General features: G+C 50.1%; 1 protein-coding gene across 1 annotated transcript in view; it reads right to left on the bottom strand.

Moving 5' to 3' along the window:
* The window catches only part of PLCH1 (phospholipase C eta 1), a 44,480-nt gene extending 22,537 nt beyond the window's left edge, over window positions 1-21,943 (bottom strand). Inside the window, exons 1-4 of the mRNA XM_059479455.1 lie at window positions 21,865-21,943; window positions 3,227-3,373; window positions 2,525-2,768; window positions 1,203-1,332 (exon numbers count right to left, since the gene is read on the bottom strand). Of these exons, the coding sequence (XP_059335438.1) occupies window positions 1,203-1,332; window positions 2,525-2,768; window positions 3,227-3,373; window positions 21,865-21,943 (600 nt within the window). The remainder of the gene's footprint in view (window positions 1-1,202; window positions 1,333-2,524; window positions 2,769-3,226; window positions 3,374-21,864) is intronic.
* Between the last annotated feature and the right edge of the window lie 3,243 nt (window positions 21,944-25,186).

Raw genomic sequence — 25,186 nt, forward strand, 5'->3', positions numbered from 1 at the left:
GATCTCTTGCCCTCCTGTGTGCCCTGCAGTTATCCTGGATTAAAATTCAGCAAGAGGCATAACAATATCACCCAAGGCTTCCCCAACAACAGTCTGGTATCTTAAACCATTCAGGACAGTGTCAGAGTCTCCAATGCACATTATTTAATGTGCAGCACTCTGCAGAGGGGACGGCTCTGCAGCAGCCCTGAGACTCCCCACCAAAACACACACCCAGCATCTCCAGGCTGGATTTGCTGCTTCTCCTCAGAGGTAGGAGGAGAAGAAAACAGTACTTAGCACACACTAATACAAGCTTTTTTCCTGTGAACATCTGCCTAAGAGGATTGCTGTGGATTTTCAAAACAAAGAATATATTCTGGAGAATGGCTGGCAGGCACTGTGTGGGTCTCCATGCAGAGAGGAGCTGCAAACTCCCATCACAGCAAGTCAGCTGAGAGGAAAGGAATTCTCAGCTAAATGGTGTTGAATGGGGTTTTAAATAATTTTAGATCTATTACATACCTTAAATGACATTTACAATCTGTGGGAACGAATACAACCCAAACTAATCTCTGCAACACCACCCCACCAGTTTCCAGGTCTTTGGGAGTAACTCCAGACTCCAAAGATGTATCTCTAGTGGGGAATTTATGAAGAATAGAAGATTCTTCAACCTTCCCATGTTTTACAGCAAACCAGCTTTGAGCTGGTACTGGTTTAGAAAAGTGAAGAGGACCTATTTTACTCTCCATTATGTCCTTGGTTTATCTTTCCTTTCCTGAAGTAAACACAAGGACTGGTGGAAAATGGGAGCTGTTTTCAGACAACAGAAGTAAAAAATTGATTCTAAATCCATCAAATCTGAATGGCTAAATATGAGGAAGTAGTTAAAACCTAATTACTTGCATCAAGCCAGTTTCTATTAAATAATTTTCCATAAAAGAAATGAAATAAACATTTCAGTAGCAACAGAGTGACTTCATTGTCCATCAGTGCCAGCATCGAACAGTTCAGTTCACAGAGCTGAAACCAACAATGCAGCAGAAAGAGTAACAGTGGTAACTTTTCTGTGTGCTTCCTGTCATTGAAACAACATTCTGATGCCTACAAAAAGGCAGGACACTGAAAAAGCCTGTGAGTGCTGTGCTTGTGGTGCCAGGCTGCAGAGCCTGCCCTGGCTGTGCCCAGAAATGGATGTTATCTGGTGTCCCAGCACACACCTGGAACATCTGGCGGACCTTCCTGCGGGGCAGGCTGACGTTCAGCTTGTGCATCAGCTGGTGGATCTCCTCGATGTTCAGCAGCCCGTCCCCGTTCTTGTCAGCCTCCTCGAAGGTCTGCTTCACCCAGCTGCCAGCGTGTCAAGGACAGGCACACAGGGCTCTCCCCAGGCACAGGAGGCAGGGCAGCTCAGGAAAGAACCTTTTGCCCCTGCCCTTACTACAGCTCAGCCAAAGGCTTAAACCACCGCTGGTTTATGGCAATTATTCACAGCTCAGCCCCTCTGCACTCCCATTTCTGGTGCTGGTTCCTCCTCTGAGAACGTGCTCCAAAGGGTTCAAATATTGCTGGGCTTACTCTGGGATCTTCTTCCGCGTGTCCCTTCATTCTACCTGAGCTTCACTTCCCAACAGCACCTTTCACCCCCTCCTTGCACAAATATCCCTCAGCACCTCCTGCTAAGTTCTTGCAGCAGCTGGGAGTGGGACAGGGCCATTCTGTGTGCAGGCTCCCAGCTGCCACACTGGATAAAACAAACAGGACTTGCAGTGATGTTTCACCAGGAGAGAAGACACAGCAGACAGGAGCAGCTCAGAAAAGCCATGGTTAAATATAGCAAGCTGAGGACAGGTGCAACAGAGCATGCAATACAACCCCAATGGACCTGTGCCTGCTGTGGATCAGAATCAAACACGGCAGATATAAATTAAAAATACCTGAAATATGTATATTCTCCAGGACTTCCACTGGAGAGTTCCATGAGGCAGAAGAACAGCAGGTTACAATTTTAATTAAGATGGCCTTGGGGTTTGGTATTTGGGGGAAGAGTGTTCTTTGTGTATAAAATTTTAGTCATCACTGTTGTGAAAAAAAACTATGGGGAAAAAAAGGCACATGAAGAAAATATTCAGAGAACATGAGGTTCACTTTGGCTACTGAGCTACAACAAACATTTAAGGAGCTTTAAGGATTTGTGCTCCTGACAAACAATGGAGGCTGGGAAGGGCACAGGCATCTGACTTACACAAGAGCAACAGAGATGGCCAGGAGTTATTGAGGTACTGAGATAACTAGAAATAACTGGTCTGCCCCTTCAAAAGGGAATTCATTACCAAAATGCAAGCCTATCCCCTGACTCCCATGCAGTTTGATGCAGCCCCCAAGGCACAGCCCATGGTTTATCACACACAGAAGTGTCCGTGTCAAACCCGCTGCTCAGGCTTTGGTCACTCAATAGGAGGAGAAGGGACAGGCTGTGCTGAGGTGCCTGGAAACCAAGGCAGGAACATGACCCAGGAGGAGGCTGGCCCCCAAAGGATACTGGTCGTGCGTCCTCTGGCGCTTGGCCAGCGAGTCCTCGTCGCTGATCCCGGCCAGGAGGTACTTGAGCCCCGTGACCCAGGTGCGAGCCTCCTCGGGGTTGGACGTGATCAGGTCCAGGCTCTCCAGGTGGCTGCCGTGGTAAATGGTGAAGCAGCAGCTGGGGTCGAAGCTGCCCTCGGCGTGGCGGTGGAAGATCTCCGACTGCCGGCCCTCGCTGACTTTGTAAATGGAGTCGATGACAACTGGGGGGAAAGGGAACCAAAGGCCACGCTGGGACACCAGCCAGTCTCCTCCTGCTTCTCCCAGTCTGAGTAATTCAGGCTCAGAGGCATTAAACTTTATTAATGCTACATCTTCACATCCCAAAGCCCTCGCTGGGACACCAGCCAGCCTCCTCCTGCTTCTCCCAGTCTGAGTTATTCAGGCTCAGAGGCATTAAACTTTACTAATGTTACATCTTCACATCCCAAAGCCCTGTGGGACTGAAGGTTTCCCTGCCATGGCTGTGCCAAGTGCCAGCTGCCCTGGAGGCTCTGAGCACTGCCCAGAACATCACAGGGCTGAGGCTACAGAAAGGGAGCACAGGACACAGACACCAAGCATCTCCCATCAGCCCACGAGCCTCTATGTGCCTCTGTAAGTCACACTCTAATACTAAACTGCCCCAGAAATTAGAATAAATATGAGGAGGTTACTTTACTTTTTGCCTTTTCGCTCTTGCGGGAGGGCCTCCATCGGATGCAGGTCCTGTGCTCGTCCAGGTAGAAGAGACGGACCAGCCCCTTGGTTCCACTCTTCAGCTTCACCATCTGCGTCCCAGACTGCATCACACTCATGCATCTTTCAACTGTGGGGCAGAGCAGAACAAACTCAGCTGAACGGCCACCTCACCCACTAATGCCACGGCTCACGGGCTGCCCAGCATGTGCCAGGCACACCCCAGCTCTGGCCTGAGCCCCCAGTGACACAAAGTGGGCAGTGCTGGGAAACTGTTCCTTCTTCACTGCCACTTTCTGCACACAGGAAAATGGAACGGCTCATCTGTCTGAACACCCTCTCAACAAAGGAGGCAGAGAAAACTTTCATCTATGTTGAAGGAAAACATTTTATAGTTGTTTCATGTTCATCTTATTTACATTTTTTCTATTACTGCACACAGTGCTGTAATTTAAACCGCAGCGCTCCATGCACTTGGACTGGTGAGACGCTCATTCAAACCCTGCAGTCCTTTGGGCTCAGTAGCCCTGGAGTTTGTCCCTCGTGCTGTGCCACTGGCAGAGCTGCTCACAGAAGGACACAGACACATTCACACCCTCTCCATGCTGCCACCGACCTTCCAACTCACACTGGGATGATTTCCTTTTATCCACCCGTCCCATCTGAATGATAAGGCTTTTTTCCTCCTCTGTGTTTTGACTAAAATAAACCCATTTCTTCCATTTCATCTCCCATTCTCCCTCCTGCAGCCTTCCAAACACAAGGATCAAGATAAGATTTCCTCTTGATCTCAGTACATATCCATGCTCTTAAATTAGCTTCTGGTTTTATCCATTCACAGCCTCTCCTCACTTGGTATCACTCCAAATTCATCTCCCTGGGTGATTTGTTTACACTCTGGCTGGCTCCCAAATAAACTCTCTGGGTCTGTCTTTATTTCTTATCACCCTTCCTCTCTGCAGCACTTCTCTCCCCAGTGCTCCTCAGTGTCACAGCAAAGGCCAACCCACACTCCCACTCCTCTGCCAGAGCTGGGATTTATTTATTTATTCTCCCAACAGCTCTGACACACTCACAGGCAGGCAGAGCAGCATCTAAACACTGAGCAAAGCAGGGCTGAGCAGCCCTTGGCACTGGAATAACCTCCCCTGGCTCCCTCACCCACCAGGAGCTGGCAAGGCAAACCCCACATGGAATAAACCCATCAGGAGGAGTCTTTTTCCTGAGTTCTCTTTTTGGAGAAAGGAGGGGACTGAGGTTGAGCTGAACAGAACCAAATTCTTCTGAAAGCCTCATGTGAGTGCAATAAATGTGTCCTTCATTATGTCCATAAATAATGGCACCCCCTGGATGAGCACACGCTGAACGAAGGTGAGTTTGGAAGGGCTTTAAGATTTACCATAAATGTGACATAAATCAAGCCAGAAGGTGATGTTAGACCATACCCACATGTTGGCTGGGGCAGCATTAACTTAGATATATCTAATACACACCAAGTACCAGGAAGACAAACATTTACACCACGAGGGATGGAAAACTCTGAACCTGAGAGAAGAAAGATGAACTGAAGCAAAAGGAGTCTCTAAAAGTCCCAACGTACATCCACACAGGAATGCCTTTTCTTGGCAGAGCCAGCCCTTCCCCGTGGACCTGAGTTTAGATGAGGTTTGCCTTGGATTCCCACCAAGACAAACAGGACCTGTCCCAGCACAGCAGTGAGGGTGCTCACCCTGTACCCAACCGTGCCCTGCTCCCCCAGCCTGGCACACACACCGGCAGCACCTCTGCTTTCACTAACAGAGACATCACTCCAGCAGCGCTTCAGCTCAGTAAGAGGTTTAGCAACAAGCTACTCAACGCAGCAAATCTGCTCCTTTGCACCTAAGGCTAGCAGTGACTGGTGAAAGTCTTACAAAAAGATCTAATTCTCAAGTAAGTCTCTCTATTAACACCAGCTCGGTTGTCAGAGAAGAAATCCCAGCCCGGTTTCACTGAGATGCTATTGAGGGCAGCCAGCAAAAGGCAGAAGGGAGAAGATCACATCCATTCCATACAAGAAAAGCAGAGAATGGGCCACGGTCAGGTAACTGCAGCCAACAAAACTGTGGGGGAAAATAAAAACCGTAAAAGGCAATCCAGTTCCTTCTTCACCATTTCAATTGCTTAAACATTTCTACATCGCATTTGGAATTGTTATGGGTGCAGTCACATTCATGCTCCAGGCACACTTCAGTCACAGGGAATAGATTTTAAATCACTTTCCTTTACAAAGTGGAGGACACCCAGTTCCTGCCCAATGTCTCAACAGCCTCCCCTCCCAAACCCCACCTGCAGCGGGTCCAGTGCCCCAGGGAGCACCATGTCTGCTGCCTGCACTTTCCCAGTTCCAAGGAAGTACCACGAGAATTCAAACATTTAAAGAATAGTAAACACGAAAGAGAGTTCATGGCATCATTGCTGCTGTGTAGGTGTTAATAACAAAGGCTCCACGTTCAAGAAGGGACTGGGGTAATGGAAATGCCACAGCAATCACGAGCCCACTGGATCTCAGCTCTGCAAACCATTTACAAAACACCCCATCCTCCCCTTCAGGCTATTTATAAAATATAAGCACGCAAATAAAAAAGGTCTTTTTCAAATCTATTCTCAGTATGCTAATGCCGGTCCCTTGCCAGACGCCACACATTAGCATCTGAATCACGGAAGGTATTGAGCAGTGCAGGGCAGAATAAAGCTCCAGAAGAGCAGTTCAGGAAGGATTGCACTAAGGAATAGGGAAGCTGGTTCCAGAAAAACATCTAATCCCGTAGATAAACCAGGAATACAGAGTAAATGAAGCAGCTCCTCAATGCAGACACAGATTAAAATTTGGGGAAGCGAGACATGATTCCCATTAAAAGCTATTCTTCTAACACAAGGACTAGCTGGGCATTTTTTGCTCAAAATCTGAAAATTAATTAAACTAGGACACAATGGAGTTTATGTTACAAGATCAAAGAAAATTAATCTGGAAGTTTAAATAAAAAATTATGCTTATGCAATGTATAAGGAAGGGCTGGAACTGGGTGAACCATTCCATGATTCTATGATAGTTGAAGCTTTAATTTAAAATTAAAAACCCCTGAAAACTACATTCACTTCTGTTTGCAGAGTTATGCAAACTTGACAGTCTAAAATCATCCCAACAGACATCCTGGAGTTTAACGGCATTTAATAATGAAAGACCAGTCTAGTTTTCTTGCTCCCAAAATAACCCTTTAAAGCAACACAGACCTGAATTCAAATAGCCCTTTTTAATTTAGTTTAGGCAGCTCCGTGGTGCCCCTGCCCACACTGCTCTCACTGCCCACTGAGCCAGCACTGCTGGGCAGCTGTGGCCGCTCCATGGCACTAATCCCCAAACCAGCCCATGCCACCCTCTGTCCCTGTGCCACCCTCTGTTCTCATGCCACCCTAAATCCCCGTGCCGCTCCCCATTCCCGTACCACCCTTTGTCCCTTCGTGCCACCCTGCATCCCCTTGTGCCACCCTGCATCCCCTTGTGCCACCCTGCATCCACTCGTGCCACCCTCTGTCCCTGTGCCACCCTGCATCCCTTCATGCCACCCTCTGTCCCCATGCCACCCTCCATCCCCTCGTGCCACCCTCTGTCCCCGTGCCACCCTCGGTCCCTGTGCCACCCTGCACCCCCTTGTGCCACCCTGCATCCACTCGTGCCACATGATAATTATTTAGGGAAGTAAGACATTACACTGAGCAGCATTTCCCAGCAAACACAAGAGCATTTTGCTATACAGGGCACATCCCTGCAGTGAAACAAACATCTCCTCCCATAAAACATGTTCTCTGAAATTAAATAAATATCCTGGCTATTTTTTGCTACTGTATTTTAGGGTTTCGTTTTTCAAGCAAACACTATTACCTTTGCATTAGCAGCACAACTCTACTGCCAAGAGTATACAGCAAAAGGAATTATCTGTCTCACCCCTGTTGTGAGACAGATAATTTTACTTAAAGTCAAAGATCAAAACAAATTTCTTATTGCTGTCCACAAATGTTCTTTTATTTTCCTGTATGTTAAGAAATTAATATTTCAAAGTGCAACCAAATGACAAAAAGTCTGGTCTCATCTTGCTTTTATGGACTTACTGTTACAGCCGTCTGACAAAACAAAAAGATTAAATAAGGTACAAAGAGCATTACCAAACACTGAGAAGTATAATTATGAAAGAAGATATAAACTGGGTATCTAAATGATAGGCATCAACTGCATTAAGCCAACATTAAGCTTGAAGAGATAGAAGGTACCCACGAAACGCAGGGGTTACTTTTCCAAGTGCAGCAGCAGCTCTTCTCCCCTGCATTCAGAATTTGGGGTTTCTGTGTGTTCTGTGAAGGGCAGTGCTGGGGTCACTGTCCCTGCAGCATGTGGAAATGAGTGGATGTGGCTCTTGAGGCCCCAGTTTAGTGCTGAACACTGTGGTGGGGCTGGGCTGATGGTTGGATCTCATTGTCTGAAAGGTCCTTCCCAAAAAGGAAGAAAGGAAGGGGTCCTTCCCCACCCCTGCCCTGGAGCCCGCACACAGCTGCACCGTCCCGTCCTGCACTGAAAATACCCCGGGTCCAGCCCAGGCCCAAAGCAAACCCCGGAACCCTGCAATGTTCTCAGCCCCCTGCTCTCTCCATCACCCCCCACGCTGAGCACTGAGTCTGCCCCTCCAGCAGTGCCAGCAAACACCATTTTCTGTCCTGCCAGCTCCACCCGAGAGCACATCTCATCTCAATCCCACGCAGCAGCACTAATGCCATCGGGGTGCTGATTGTTGGGGGTCACATAACAGCCCACGGGCCCGGGGCACAGGGGGCACATGCAGGTCTGGGGCACTCCCCAGCAGGACTGGGCTTTGGTTTAAACAGCCACGGCTCATATTTTATGCCAGTTTAATTTGCCTCGCAGCAGCTCTTGCAGCCTCACGGAATTTCACATTAAGCTTCTTACAGTGGGTTTAATGGTAATCTCTGGGAGTCCGTGGACATGAGATGGACAATCAATCTCTCACGCTTCTGCACTTCCCAAGAAACCCTCGAGGGAGCCACTCGGCACCAGCAGAGCCACCAGAGGCTGAAAAGGGCACGGGCAATTCATCTCAGCCCTGGAGAGGCAGAGCATCAACACCAGTAACCAAACACAAGGTGAGACTACTCAAAACAACTGAATGGTGTCTAATCAAAGCAAATCACTAACTCTGGGAAGCGGCTCGTGCTTGTAAAGTCACTAAATAATATGCAAACAATAAAGGGGTGAAGCTGAAGAGCAAAACCATTCACTATCCAGAATGGAGAAACAACCCCAAGCACAACTGAAATCTATCAGCGTGTTTCAGCTCTTTGTAAGTCTGGGAACTGTCTGGTGGTGTCTTTTTTTCTTTCAAAATAACCCAAAACAAATGCAAAAGCTGGGGAGCAGCAGCTCCCAGAAGTCATGTCTGAGTAACACATATTTCACAGCAGCTGCTCTTTCAGCCTCCCCTATTGACACTGCGGGCTCAGTGCTTGCAGGACGGCCAATAACTCATCTTATTTTCACACTACAAGTGAAAGGTCTCTGCTCTTCACCTTTTCAAGCTGATCCCTGACAACCCTTAGTTATTCTTGCCATGGGAGAGCCCAGAGCTCCTTCCCAGGCTGAGGCTCCCTCCTCTTTTGCTCTGAGAGATCAGAAAGGAACCAGAAGTATCCAAACAAAAGCCTGGCACTACAGTATAATCAAAAAGAGCCTGAATGGTCCTTAATGACAAGCTTTGTTCCCTCACTGGGACTTCAGAAAGCACTGTGCAGTGCAGAAATGTCCTGCCAGGCCAGTGCCTCTTTCACAGGGGCTGTGCTGCCCTGTTGGACCCCATGAATAATGCATGTTTTCCAGCCCTGCCCAAGGACCCCTCCTTCTGCCAGCTCAGCAAAGTTCCACTTATTATCTTCAAGCAATTAGCCCAGGTTTCATCCTTTCTTCAGAAACAACTCCACCAGAGCTGTGCATTGTGAGAGCCCTGGTGCCACAGCAGCACAGCGTGGCTGGGGACTGTAAGTTTCCCATTAGGACTGTGGAATTAATCCTCTGTCAACACTGAAAAGCACAATCGTTTAAGCACAGCCATGGCCGAGTGCCAAGGCACATTGTCACATCAATGGGGTGAACAAGGAGCACAGATTTATTAAGCAAACACAGTTAAGTTTGCACATCCTAATCCTCTTTCTTCCTCGAGGATCCCTCAGCAGGGAGGGCACAGCAGTCGATTATGACACTCCAGAAAGTGGAAAAAGCAGGAGGTGGGAAGAGAGGCAGGAGGAGGAGGAGGAGGAGAAGAAGAAGGAGGAGGAGGAGGAGGAGGAGGAGGAGAGTTTCCACTGCCCCTGCCAAGGGGAGGATGAGCACACAGGTGTGTGGTGTCACTGTGCCAGATCCAGGGTGGCTTTCAGGACCCTCACTCTCTGTGACCATGGCCCAGAGCACCAGGCACCATCCCCAGGTCTGTCCCCATGTCCCCAAAGGAAACCTGGGGCTCCCCAGGCCAGGGTAGCTCTGCTCAGGAGGGCAATGCCTCCTCACTGCAGCTGGGCCACCCCTGCAGTGCCAGGGGCTCCTCCTTGGCAGAGAGCATCTGAGCACCCCAGGAGCTGAGCCTCTGGATGCAGAGGTGGAGAACAGTGAGCCACGAGCTCTTTCTCTGCCAGAATCCCATATCTGCCCTCTGAAAAAATCAATAAGTGCATAAATAAGGATCATACATCAGTGAACCAGACCTTGTTGTCAGCCTCCCTGTGTTGTATGATGCAACAAATACAATTCCCACCACAGCACACTGAGCTGGGCAGACCTCCCCATTCACCACACCGCCCTTTGTATGTCACACCTCCCACTTAACTGCACCAATTTAACAAAAAAATAGGGAAAAAAAACCCCACCACCAAAGGCCCTTCCTAGAGCTCACCCCTGTGCCCACACAGAGACGTGCAGAGCATGAACTGTGCCAGCCTCAGTGCAAGCAGTCAGCCCTGATGTCTGCAGACTGACCAGCAAACAGCCGCGTGTGGCAGCACCTCAGCCCTGTCAGCACCACGGGCTGGGACGGGAGTGCCCTGATGGCACAGAGCAGCTGGAAGGGGGATCCAGTGCCCAGCACCTGGGGCCAGGCTGAGGGAGCACTGCTTCCCTCCAGGCTGCCAAGCAAAGCCACATCTGGGGATGGCTACGGGCTAGGAAGAGGGGAAAAGGCACAATAGAATGGAAGGTGAAGTTAATTAACCTTTAAAAGTAATGAATGGAGACTGCAGTGCAACAGATGATATGAACTAATTTATTCACCCTCCTCAGAAATAGTCATTTTGCTAAAGAAACATGTTTATCTATTCTATTTTAAATTGCCTCGGTGCAAGTCACCAACAGTGAGTCATCTGTGGGCAAACAATGAGCTGACAGTCTCACACACCAAAGTGATTTTATTACTGAAAATGATGCTGCTTTGTGCACCTGAGTTCCGGGCTGATCGATGTTTCTGCTGGTAGCGTGGGAACACCTGTGAGCCCGTTCTCTGCTGTACTGATGACCTGCCACAGCACAGCTCCAGCTCCCTGCCCTGCAGCCGGGAACAGCCAGCCTGTTCCTCACAGCTCCCACCTCACTCGGGCAAGGAGACGCCAGCAGCACTCGCTCCCTGAGGCACCAGCTGCTGGAGGAAAGGGGACAAGCCAGCACACACCGCCCTTGCAGCAGGCTCAGTGCTGGACAGAGCAGGGAGGTTTCTGTCAGCACGTTCTGCTCACAGCCCCTCGTGTCCCCAAGCTGCTGAGAGCCACCACTGACCCCCGTGTGCCACTGGGGCAGCTCAGGCTCCAGATAAGCACTGAAGGGGTCACCTCCACAACTCCCATCCATGCCCCAGGCTTTTGGAAAGACAGCAGTTCTTCAGCAAATGACAAAAACGTTTCCCCTAACACCATGACTGCTCTGTGGATTTACTGAAACGAGTAGATTTCATTCATGAGCACCGAAACCACGAACACTAAGCAGTTAGCAAGCACATAATCTAGTTACTCCCGGGCCAGCCACGTCTCTGCAGAGCTGGTGAGACACTGCCCCATCAGCATCCAGCTCCAGCACCCCCAGCAGGGCCATGCGGGGACACTTTGTGGTGCCCCACTGTGACACTGGGTCAGCCAGCACTCAGGGCAACACGGGGCAACCTGCTCAGGATACACCAAACACCTGGAGGCTTTCAGCCTGCCCAAGCTGCCATGTGCATGTGCTAACTTCTTGTGAGTGCATTTAATGCTCAGACAGATTTAAGCTGTTGCTGGAATGAAACCTGTGGATGGCCAAGTTCTCCCCAGGAGTTTGGTGCCTTCCATATGCACTCAGAGCAGTTTGCTGTTCCAGGCTAATTCCCTCACATACCAGGATGCCAGAGCCTGCACAGGTGCCTGCACAGGTGCTTGGACAGCTGCAGGCACACGAGTCCCACAGCAGCACTAATAAGGACATTGAACAGGGCACTGCCATGGTCCCTGCTACAGGGGGAGCCTGGCCATGACCCCACGTCAAAGCTCAGTGCCAGGGACAGCCCAGGCCAGCAGGGACAGCAGGGACAGCCACTCACTGCTCCACAGCCCCGGCTGCCCTCCCCGCACTGAGGTGGCACTGCCACAGCCAAGGATGACCGGCTGGCATTTGGCCTTGCTGTCACATCTGGGTGAGGAAGGGACTGCAGAATGACCTGGAGCAGAACTCCACCCTCAGCCGAGTTCCCTGCCGTGGAATGAGCTCACCCACACACACAGGGCCAAGAGATTCAAACCCTGAACCTGATGCTTTCCTTGCAGGCCTGGTGCAGCCCCTCCAGGAGAGCTGGCTGCTGTGAATTATTCAGTGGGGCCATATCCATTACCTGGGGAGGCAGATGGAGTAACACCTGCCCTCCTTTAGCCACGGCCGCCATGGAGAGCTCTGGGTGCCCAACACCAGCAGCCCTTGGCACCACGCTCAGCAGCCCAGCACAGGCAGCCCTCCCTGCAGGCCATCCTCAAATAACTCATTTGGCCTGAAATAGGCTCTGGTTTCTATACAACAGCTGTCCCTATTCCCAGAGACTTCCAGCAGATAAAAAATATCTACTAAAATCAACCATGACAGATACAAAGGGAAAAAAGTATCAACTGCCAACGCTGCCCTGAAAATTTCTAACATAACAGGAAAGATGATATTTCAAAGTTTAATCCATGACTTTTGATGGCTTTATTTTAGATTAGCTTGTTTGATTTTAAATTACAGACAATCTTGTCACAAAAATTTCTTCTGCGCTACACAATTCTGGCAAGAAAGCTCTTATGCTAAATGCATTTTCTAAGTGTTTCCTTTAAAAGAACATAATCCAACATCCTTAAGGATGAGAAAAACACAAAAATTAACTTGAATCTACCATGATTTCTCCTTCTCTCTACAGCATTCACTCTTTATCCACTTAGAGGCTTAAGCTAAGTGCCACTTTCTATTCAGCACTGACTTAAACTGAAAAAAAATTAGATGTTATAAACTACAAGATACTGAAGAAAGTTATTCAAGATGTCTTCCTTTTTTGTATCATCTCCTGCAATTCTTGGAAAGACATCTTTTATCCAGTGCTTTCATTCAAATTTTACATACCACTTGCAAATGTGTTATACTATTATAAGTGCTACTAAAAAAAAACTCCTCTCCACTGAAAGCCACAGCAAAATTCCCAACAGATGAAAAGGTCAAGAATGTTTTTATTCAAGGCAAACACATTTGTAATAATTTAGGCTAACACAGAAGTGCAGTTTGTTCTCATCAAAAGAGCAGTATCTCAAACACAAGCTACATGTTTTCATAGAGAAGCTGACTTGACTTTCCAGTCAATACAAACCCACCAGGTTTTCATGTTAAACATTCAGGAATAGATACACACTTGTTATACCAACAATGTCCACACAAACACTGCAATTTACCAAACCCAAGGGTTAAGTTACCTGATTTTTCTATAACTATTTCCAGACAGATTACAAGTTTGTCTTATGGCAATTCCAAACTCAAACATCCTTACCTTTTTCTGGACTTAAATTTTTATATACTTCAAGGTCTGCCATTAAATTTGTAACTCGGGCATTATTGGCAAGCAGAATGGAAATTCTCCCTTCGGGAAAGGCTCAGCTTGATCTTCACGCCTTCAAAGCCAAGCAATCCTTGGAAGCAGAGCCGAGCGCCGCTCCTCAGGATGAGCGAGGAGACCTCGGCGATCCACAGCACAGATCCAGAGGGGAGAGGCGGTCACTCGGCTCACGCTGGGGGAGCGCGGGCTGCGCGGGAGCCGGCAGGGTCTGCCCGTGCCGCGGCTGCGGGGCGGCGCTGCTCCGGCATCCCCGCACCCAGCGCCGGGCACGGCACGCTCCGGGCACCGCACCCAGCGCCGGGCACGGCACGCTCCGGGCACCGCGAGGGGCTCCGGGCACCGCACACAGCGCCGGGCACGGCACGCTCCGGGTTCCGCAGGCGCTCCGGGCTCTGCAAAGGGCTCCGGGCTCCGCAGGCGCTCCGGGCTCTGCAAAGGGCTCCGGGCTCCGCAGGCGCTCCGGGCTCTGCAAAGGGCTCCGGGCTCCGCAAAGGGCTCCGGGCGCCGCAAAGGGCTCCGGGCTCCGCAGGCGCTCCGGGCACCGCAAAGGGCTCCGGGCTCCGCAGGCGCTCCGGGCACCGCAAAGGGCTCCGGGCTCCGCAAAGGGCTCCGGGCACCGCAAAGGGCTCCGGGCACCGCAAAGGGCTCCGGGCTCCGCAAAGGGCTCCGGGCACCGCAAAGGGCTCCGGGCACCGCAAAGGGCTCCGGGCACCGCAAAGGGCTCCGGGCTCCGCAAAGGGCTCCGGGCTCCGCAGGCGCTCCGGGCTCGGAGCGCGGCCGGCCCCGGGCAGCGCAGGGACTCCCGCGGGCAGCGGGGCGAGGGGCGGGCAGGAATTACCACGCTCCGGCTCGGGAGCGGCGGAGTGACGCAGGCTGAATGCGGGAGGGGAAACCCGAGCCCGCTCCCGAGTAACCCCCGCATCTGCAGCCGGAGGGGAGAAACCCCCAGCACCTTTGTGGCCTTTGCCCCGGCTCCGTGCCCCTCCTGCTGCCGCTGTCCCACTGTCCCCAACTCCGGGAACAGCCACCCTGCAGGGACAGGCCGGCTGCGGCACAAATGCGCTCGGGTCGGGCTGTGCATCCCTGAGCAAGGCAAGGAACGAGGAGCAGGAGTGCCCCGGGAGGGGCTGAGCACCGGCTCTGCCAGCAGCTACAGAAACCCCCCGTGCCCCTGGAGAAATCGTGGGCTGGTTTAAGGCATCCCAGTGCTCCTGAAATCAGGCAAAGTGGAACAATGGGCAGGAGCATTCAGACTTGCATAAACCGCACTTCCTTACAACAGAGCCCACAGGGCTGGAAAGCACAGCAAGAATGAAGTCAGCTCCACATACAGTGCTTCACATCCTTCATTTATTGCATTTTCTAATTCTTTCCCTCTTCAGCTGGCTCTTCCACTGTGACATTTACATCAGCACACCAAAGGAATTCCCAGCTGTATTCCTAAACACTGTGACAGCAATAAAAGAGACTTTGTCAAGCACAGGCCAGGAAAAAGTTACACGACAGACAACGTGACAGAGGAGGAAAACAAATAAAAACCACTCAAAAAACCACCTCTCATAGTTCCACATGCCTGCAGAACTTCAGTGGGATGGGAGACAAAATCCAAGTGGAGCTGACATGTTTTACCTCCTGAGAAATCATCATTTCATAGCTGTTGGTAGCACAGAGAGCCTTCCCACAGCCCCCACGACAGAGCTCAGCACTCTGTGGGTATCCATGGACCATGTCCAGCACCCTGGAACGTGAATCAAGACCCCAGACCCGCTGCAGGATCTCTTGGCTGCTCAGCTGTGGCTCTGGTGGCACTGTCAGGAGGTGGCACAAGTCCCACTCTGAGGAGGGAGTGTCACCCACTGCCAGGCAGAGCAAGGGAAATGGGGTGGCCACAGCGTTACCCCAGCTCTGGTTCTCAGCCCACCACGTTCATGGCTGAAACCACCACTGTGGTGCCTCTAGACAGTTACCAGTGCATTGAAATTATGCAGTTCAACAACAAAAAATAAACTGTCACTGCTGTACAGTTTAATTATTGATATATCAGATTGCACTTGATAATGTGTTAAATGCAAATTACTCACACTCCTACTGTTCTGTTAATTATAATACAAGCTACACACAAGCACCTTCAATGCCACAGCTGCTCTGTAAGAAACCTTACGCAATCACCAATACACTCTTCATTATTTTGTCTCCAAAATAAGCTTCTTTTTAAAACCAGACATGCCTAAATGCTACATGTCTTTAGAAATTCAAACATGTTATGTAGGTTAGAAGCACATTACAGCAAACAAATGAAGATGTTATGTAATTTAGTTGACAGATGCCAAATGGTATAAGACCTGTAGGTTTATCCAACTTCAAAAAAACCTCCAAAATCAATCCCCATGACAACTCCTCAGTGTCAAGCCAGGTTTTGCGCTGAATCCCAAGCCCTGACGGTTGGTTTGGCTTTTCCTTGCTCACGGGCTCATTGTCCTGCTGGGAATGCTCTGCAGGGCCACGGCTCACACCGTTCCAGCAGTCCCAGACGTGATGGTGACAAACAAGTTTCTGAACAAAGAACCCACTTCCCTTTGCCTGTAGCTGATTGACATCAATGGTCACTGTAACACAAGATCTTTCCAGCCATCGCTGCTGTCCTGGGGGTGCTGCACAGTCCCAGGTGAGGGCTGGCAGGAACAGGAACAGCCTCACCTCCACACCTGCTTTTCCCACTTGGGTTTCCTGCCCACACCTCACAAGGCTCAGATTACTGCACAGAGACACAGCCCTGCAAGTTCTACTGCAAAAATATCCATTTTCCAATAAATGAGAATATGATTTAACTAACAGTTTGGAAATTACAGCATCAGAGGAAGGTTCATTTTCTAGCTCATTGGGTTTTCCTTTATCACTGTCAAAATAGCTGGAAACCAGCACAAAGCCTAATTCTGCTAAAGAGCAAGGAAAGCTGATTAGGGAACTAACACCTCTTACAGGGAATAGATAATGAAATAAGGAGATAACAACATCTTCATAATCATCTTCCAAGTGTAATCTTAGATCTGAACTGTGAGACAATCTCCTTGTGAAAAGTCAGCCAGCAGTGAATAAAACTTTGTATCAGCTGTACAGAAAACTTGTCATTTTTATCAGATTAAAGCTTTTATCAACTCATTTATCGTTAATGAAGACATGGTTCTATGGAAAGCTGAGAAACACAGAAAAACGAAAGGAGAAAAATACTTGGCATTGGCATTGGAACACAAGGACCTGAAATACTGTCTGGAGACAGATCCCACATGAGACTCCACCTTTCATTAACAGATGCAGAGACAGACACAGCTCTTGAACAAAGCAGAGAGAGTTTCTTCAGGCACTTCAGGCCCTTTTTAAACCTCAGTGGACTTGAATACATTAATTCCTTAATGCTCTTCTTGCAAACACAATTCCATTTACATCTGTTTGTCCCAAGGAATGGATTGTGGATATTTCACATAAATCAGAACATGAGCCCAAACCCAAGTTCCTGCACTCGTTCTGCTTTCCCAGCACCATTCTGAAGCAGATAAAAGGCTGAGCCCTGCAGCCCACAGCTGGCATCTGTAGCTGTGCCCCCAGCCCTGCACGAGGCTCAGGCAGAGCTAATTATAGAGCACTGCCCATAGCAAACATCAGGCCTGAAGGATTTGTGCAATCTGGCGAAGCTCCGGGACTGCTCCCCCAAAACTCTTGTGCTCCAATAACCAAAATAGGCCATTTGACTGCATAAAAAAGGACAACAGAAGGCATTTTCTGTTCTCATTGGGCACGAAGTCTGAGGCCACTGCAGCAAGGACGGGCTCTCCGTGGTTTCCTCATCAGGGTGTTGGACAGCCAAAGGCACCAGGATGTGCCCAACACAATTTAAGGACCTTCCATGGTCACCTGTCAGGCTCAGACCCACTCACACCTCCCAGGGAATTCCCTTCCCAAGGTGAAACACAACCTGCTCCATCCAGCCAGAGGGTCCACACCAAACACCACAACTTTTGGAGGGGGTTAATTCCCACAGATGGCCACAAGCACAAACGAATTCCAAATATCTTATGGAAAAAAATAAAAAATATCAGATGCAATGAAAAAATAGGAATTACCTAGATGCAGTTTTGGCTGGGGAAGTACTTGCCTTGCTGACTGGGAGGCACTGGGAGCCACAGGAAGGGCTGCTCTGTACACTTTGGGTTTTTTCCCTTTGTATTTCTAGCCCCGACCATCGAGCAGCAAAGTTAAATGGATGTTTGCTCTGACAGCACAGCCATTCCTACATTGTTACTGCCAGCAAACAAACAAAACATGATGCACAGTTACAGCTTAAAACCCCTGCAAAAATAAAAAAAAAAAAAAATCTCTCCTTCCAAGCCTAGAGGGATGCTGTACTTTGTATTTTGGAACTGCTCGCAAGAGGAAGGAAATGAAAGTGAGTTCATCAAATCCTCAAGGCTATTCCAAACATTCTAATTGCCTGTCTTCTCTGTTCTGCAGAAACTGCTAAAACAGCTCACCCCAGCCCCTGTCTCTGGTCTGTTATTCTCTGTGTGCACACACACTGCTGTATCTCACTGCTGCTGCTGCTGAAGAAAACTGACATTTTTGCTTCTGGGCAGATAAGACTCCCCAGAGTACAAGGCACAGCAGCAACCTCCACTTCTGCAACCAAAAATTTCAGACATAAACAGATAAGAATTTTAATATCCTGCAAATGCAGCCATTAGCAGCTTTTCTTAATAAAATTATAAAATTATGAGAGAGCCTTAGGCGATGTGGATGCACCCAGTACTTCATTGCACACACGAATCTCAGTCATTATTTAAAGACAACCCACCAGAGCCCGTGGAAAGCCCCACAGCTGTGTACCAATACTGCTTGTGTAACAGCATGCAAGTGTCCCAAAGCACCCTTAAACCCAGCAGAGAGCAGCCTGATCCATGGCCAGCAGCACCTCCTGAATGGAATGGGAGCTCTGCTGCTTGTAGCTGATGTTCACTGGACACAGGGAGTGAATGGGACCACAGATAGTTTGCCAGCCTCATTTCCCACTAGTCAATACATTGCCTGCTAATCACATTTACAGCTTCAGAGCAAGAGCTGTAACAAATACAATGTAAGAGCTGTTACAAATACAATGCTGTAACAATTTTCCCAAAACCTGTCGATCTCTCACTCAAAATATCTTAGTTTTTCCTGGGCCTGTTCCATACACTTGTGGGCAATTTTCAACTTGCTCTGGTGCCAACTTCCCCCATCAGCTCAAATAAGCCTTTTCCTCTCTGAGCTTTCCCTTTGCAATGCACTCAGAGCCAGCAGTCACATCCCCTCTAAATCTTTGATTTCCAAACTAAACAAGCCTGACTTACCTCAGCTTCCCTTCTGTACCTTCTCCCTGTTCCTGAGCTCCCCCTGCTCAAACTCGGCTGCCCAGAACTGCATTGGGCTGGGCCTTGTGGCACCAACACCTTCACCTTACTGAGTGCTCAAAATTTCATCCTCCTTCAGCTGATCACAGAACCAGAGTGCTTTGGCTTGGAAGGGACCCTAAACTCACCTTGTTCCACCCCTGCATGGGCAGGGGCACCTTCCACTGCCCCAGGGGGCTCCAAGCCCCTCCAGCCTCGAACACTTCCAGGGATGTGACATCCCACACTAATGGGATTCTGCAGGGGCACTGCACTGCAACAGGGCTGCAGGCTCAGCCAGCTGCTTCTGCTGCAAGCTGAGCCTTTTTTCCTTTTGGTTTTACTGGGGAGGTTTGGTTTTGTTTGGGGTTTCATTGGTGGTCTTTTGGGTTTTTGGTTTTTTACATTAAACAATTAAACCACTCCCAATAGAGCTTAAGCATTTTTATTAATGCAGTCCATGAGTTCTTGCCTTTGAACTCCTCAGCAGGAGGTGAACAAATGGAACCCCATCTGCTCAGGTGCTTAAACTAATGCAGGTGCCACAAGGGTGTGAAGAAAACACCAGAGATGAGCACAGCCAGTGCATCTCTTGTGCACCTCTGCAGACACTTCCAGTTCTCCTAAAGATCCTCCTGTGGTTTTTGAGAACACCAACTGGTCCTGTGGGGTGTTTTTACCTGGGCTGCCCCAAGGTGCTGCAGTTCCTCCAGCTCACAGGTTCAGTTCCAGACAATCACTCCAGACAGCCCTGGTGCCACTGACTGCCCCACTGCTCCCAGGGAGGGTGCACTCGGTTAATGTGAGCAGCCTGAATTACCAGCACAGCCCTGGAGGAGCCCAGCCTCTCTGGAGCTCCAGAAAAACACACTAATTCCTGGGACATGCACACATCCTTACCCATGCTGTCACCTCTGTCACTGTCCAGGGGGAATTCAGCCCCTCCATACACTCACAGGGAAAGGAACTGTCCTGCAGCGTCTTGCTTAGGTTAAAGGAGACAAATGGGAAGCCCTGATGGATTCTGTGAGGGAAAAATAGTTAATCTTTTCTGATCATCAATCAAAGACGGATAAATTAGGCCATGAAATCTTTCTGGTCTAGGATTCCTGCTAATTATGCCCTGGGCTGCAGATGATTATCACTTTGCAGACTCATCCCTCAATAGCTGTTCATGGATTGCTGGACTCTGTGTGATGGATCATTATCCAGCCAGTGCACCATTAGCAGGATAAAGGTGAGGTGCTGCTCTGAGCTGAAACACACCTCAGGCCTCAGGGCATGGACCAGGCTCCTCTTCCACTGATCTGGAGTGGCAGAGCTGCAAATCCACACCCCTGTGCCTGCTCCAGTCCCACACTGGTGCAGGGAGCAGGGATTAACAGGCATCCACCAAAACACTGCCACAGTGCCCAGGGGCACCGGGGTGAGCACGTCCCTTCCACAAGGTCAGAGGGAGCCCTGAAGGAACATGATCCCACCAAAACCAGTGGGACCACACGAGTGGCCTGATAAATGCCAGGAACAAATTCATTTCATTGGAGAAGCAGAGTGGTTCTGCCTGGAGATGACAGCACTCTCCCTCTAACACAAGTCCCAAGTGCAGCACACACATGAATTAATGTGACAACACCACTGTCAGACTTACTTACAGAAAGTTATTAACATTCTTCTGGTGTCCCAAATAGGACTAGAAGTGCTCGTGGGCAAGGAAAAAACAGTACAGGGAAAAATGGGGCTCTCTCTGAGAGCCGGCTTTCATTAGGAAGATTCACAGACTGACAAATGATTAATTCTCTCACTAAGCCATTAACTTCATCAATGGTGACATAACCACAGTGACAAAAATGCAGATACAGTTTGTTTTACAGCGGGCTGCAAACCTCTCCAGTCCTGACAAACAGACTGAAAATGGAGCTGTATGCTCTCTAGGGAAAAAAAAAATCACCTTTGCTTTGAATGAGACGAGCATTTCTATCTTTAATTCAAAGCCATTCCATGCCTCTGTTATTAATAGTGCCATAAATCTGCCCCGGTGATGGGGTTTAATTACTGACCTCAAAGGGAATAAAGAATACCAGGTGTGGGGGATCGGTGGCACCGGGGGGTCGGTCAGACCTCGCCGCGGGGGATATCGGTGGGACCCGGTGGAATCGGTCGGATCCAGCCCCGGAGGGGTCGGGGCGACGGGGGGGACGGTCCGACGCTGGCAGAACCAGCTGGGCAGCCCCGAGGGGGATCGGGGCACTCAGCCCCGGCCACACCAGAGGAGATCGGTGGTACCGGGGGAATCGGTCAGGCCCAGCCCCGGCAGGCCCGGGGGAGACCGGTCGGGCCCGGTACCGGGGACATCGGTCGGACCGGGGGACATTGATCGGAGCCGGTACCAGAGCCATCGGTCAGAGCCGGTACCGGGGGCGGCGGCCAGAGCCGGTACCGGGGGGATCGGTCGGGCCAGGGGCCATCGGTCAGAGCCGGTACCGGGGGGATCGGTCGGGCCGGGGGCCATCGGGCGGAACCGGTACCGGGGGGATCGGTCGGAACCGGTACCGGGGGGATCGGTCGGAACCGGTACCGGGGGGATCGGTCGGGCCGGGGGCCATCGGTCGGAGCCGGTACCGGGGGGATCGGTCGGGCCGGGGGCCATCGGGCGGAGCCGGTACCGGGGGGATCGGTCGGGCCGGGGCACATCGATCGGAGCCGGTACCGGGGGCGGCGGTCCCGGAGCGCCCCCTGGCGGTGCCGCCGCAGCCCCGCCGTTCCCCCGTCGCTGCCGGGGGTCCCGCACGCCCCGAGCGCCCCCCGAGCGGAGCGGGCACGGCCGGGGCTCGGCCCCGCTCTGCCCGGAGCAGCGTCCCCAGGAGATACCCCGGGCATACAGAATGTCGGGCACCGCCGGCAGCAGGAAATACCGAGAGCCGAATGCAGAGTAACCGTAACTGCAGGAAACACCGAGAGCCGAATGCAGAGTAACCGTAACTGCAGGAAACACCGAGAGCCGAATGCAGAGTAACCGAACTCACCGTGGAACACGCCGTTGTCCGCTAGGAAGTGCCGGCAGTACTGCAGGCTGCTCTTCTTATCCAGACTCCAGTAACTCATCGTGAGGCAGCTCCCCGCTCACCATCAAAGGCTCTGACCCTGCAAGGGAAACGGGAATGGGTAACTGGGGCTTAATTTACAAACAATGTCCCCAACTCCTGCTGCCGCTGTAGTTATTTGAGCCCTTCATGCAAAACGTTCCATCAGCTTCACACAAAGATGACAACAAAGGAAGTTCTTCACTCTCCAAACGCGTCCATCCCCACGGACACATCACCTGGATGGAGGCAGAGCTGTGCTGCGCTGGTGCCACCAGCCAGCACCTCCCCGGGTGCTGCAGGGAGCAATGGGCACCTCTGTCACCTCTGTCACCACCCCCCGAGCCAGCCCAGGCCACTGTGGGGCCTGGAGACACGATCAATTTAATCCATTCAGTGATGCTGTCCCATATTTAACAGGCTACAGACACATCCCACACCACAGGACTATAAATCCCCCCCAAGTGAAGGTTACAGTAATTAAAGAGGTGACTCAGAGGTAATCACCCCCTGACTTTGAGACCAGAGCAGAGTTATGAGGACACAGGGCCCTGTGCCCTTGCCCTTGGCTGACATTGGCCTGAGGCACTCTGAAATCGCCCATGGACGGGCAGCTTGAGCCTGGGGAGGAGCACTTACATCAGCCACCCAAAATTAACACTGACGGCTGCAGGCAGACACACCAGCATTTCATACTTCTTTGAAGCCATGGAATTCCTAATCTCCTGTCCTGACACCAAATCCTTTCACTGGATCCTCCTTCTCCCTCTGCTATTTTATGAAGTTCAGGTTCTGGTTTCAGCAATCCAGACACCCCTTCCTGTTACAAGCCCACTTAGGTCTCCCATTTTATCTCCCTCCCACCTTCACTCTGGTCAACCCAGCTGCTTGCTCGCCCACACTTGGCACAAACAACCCCAACTGTCTTTATCCGAGCAATTCTAGCAGGATGTGAGGACACTGCCACCCAAATCTCCTCACTAAACCACTGCCAGGGGCCCTTAGTAACAAAGCCACCCCCAAATGCAGCCCCACAGCACATGAAGGGACACAGATCCGTTTCATTCAAAACAACAAGGACAACAAATAACCTGAAATCCCAGCCAACAGGACTCCTCTGATCCTTAGCGACCAATTTAGCCACAGTCCATTCCTGGGGTGCAGCCAGCTAACAAAGGAACAGAAGGACCTGGAGAACATTTCCCCTGTCCCCGTGCAGCCTCAGTGTCAATGCTGATGCTGATTTGAGAGCCAGAGAGACCCACAGGGCAGCCCCACTGTGACACCACGCAGGAACAGCAGGGATGGGATGGGCTGGGTGCTCTGCTGCAGGTGGGAGCCACAGACACCTGTGTGTGCTTTGCTCCATCCTAAAACGTCCCCAGGCTCCACCGAGGGTGTGTTTTGCGTATGGACCGTGTCTTGTTTACACTAAAGGCATGTTTTCCCAACTTTGGAGCCCAAGCAGCAGTACCCACTACCCCTGCCAGGCTTCATCTTCCACAGTCCCTGCTCTTTCACCCTCGCCACCCAGCAGCTTTCCTTAGAGCCTGCACTAGGGCCACCCTGCTTTACGCAGCAAGGCACAAGCTGTTAGTTACCTTCAAAGCACAGGAATAACACCACAGTCCAGCCTACAGCCTGGCTTTTCGCTTTAGGCTACAGGAGGCCAAGAGGCACGGTGCTTTAATTAAGGAAACCATATCAAATATTCACCCCCAAGAATTTGCACACAATAGCAGCAGATCTTATCTCCCACACAGAGATAAGATCTCGCCCGTATCTCAGGGAGATTTACAGGGAACTGTGGCTGTCCATACCGCCCTGCAGTGCCTCTGAAAGAGCCCCTGAGCCCCCTCCCCTCCCTCTCACGGCCGGCTGACACAATCCTCCTTTGTTCTGGCACAAAGGGTTCTCCCACACCACGGTGGCCCCGCGGAACAAAGGTTCTCCCGGGCACATCGGGGATGAAGGCAGGCTCCCCAAGGGGTTGCATCAGCTGACACAAACATCCCACAAGAAAACCTTCCCGAGAAACACCAGCAGTTCTTTGGATAGTGCTCAAAGTTATTTGCTTTACAAGGTTCCAGGAGCGCCCAGCCAAGATCATGCCTTACCCTACGGTACAAAAAAACAGCAAAAAAAATCCCAACCAACCCCACACTTGGGCCAAATACCATCGTTTCAAAGGAACACACGCTTAGGAACTTAACTGTATACAAATTTGCATCATTTCAATACAGGAGAAAAAGAACATTCTGTCTATGCCGCTGACTAAAATGCAGGCTGTCCCTGTATCACTTATTTTATACATGTAGAACAAATTATTAGAGTAAAAAGTGTCCATAAGTACATAATTAGTTTAATTAGGACTGCAACAGCAAAACTATTTTGGCAAAAAGTTACCAAAATCCTGACGAGATATAAATCTGAGTTCAAAACCAGCTTGATAAAGCAGCCAATTCAGAGAGAGTTGAAAACACTCCTCACTTTTCCACTCTGCAGGTTTCTCAGCTTGGGGTATCATTTTCACAATAAGCAAATTCCTGCAGGTTCAGCCCTGAGCCTGCCACATTCATTCCAAAAGGTAAAACAGTTGGTGCTTCACCACCTGAGAGCAGAGATGCTAGTGCAGCGTGTCAGGAATCCACCTATTTGTATCTGGATAAAGTGAATTAATCTGGAAGCTGAGCAAGGTGTCCATTATGTGCTGTGCAGAAACACAGCACCTTGAGAGAGCTGCATCTGCTATTTCAGCTGATTCATTTCCATTAAACCTGTCAGCTGCCTTATTTTTGTGCTTTGAGCACTGTGTTCCATGAGAGACACTTTTCCAGAGAGCTTTGATTAGTTGTACAGAGCTGTACTTTACAAGAGAGTTATTAATGGAAGGATACTTCCATTAATAACTTGAGCAGTATCAGTTAACTTGTATTGCTTGTTATTAATAGAAGTAAGAAAATATTGCTCAAAGTTGGATACAAGGAATAAGTTAACTTATAAGTAAACTTATATTCACGTGTGCACACATGAATAAACAGTGCAGATACAGATGAGATGAACAGATATGATCCTCTTTGTTATCAGAAAGCGGGTAAACTCCTCTCAAGGAATGTTTCATTCTACACAAGCTCTATGAAGTTATTTGATTCTAAAAGCAGTGGAAATGAATGTGCGAGGCATTGTGAATGCAGCAGAGGATGCACATGCCCTGCCTGGGCTGGCAGAGATGCTTCTCACAAGAGGCTCAGCCCCAAGAGCAAAG

This window comes from Ammospiza nelsoni, chromosome 10 (assembly GCF_027579445.1).
Source record: "Ammospiza nelsoni isolate bAmmNel1 chromosome 10, bAmmNel1.pri, whole genome shotgun sequence".
Lineage (NCBI taxonomy): Eukaryota > Metazoa > Chordata > Aves > Passeriformes > Passerellidae > Ammospiza > Ammospiza nelsoni.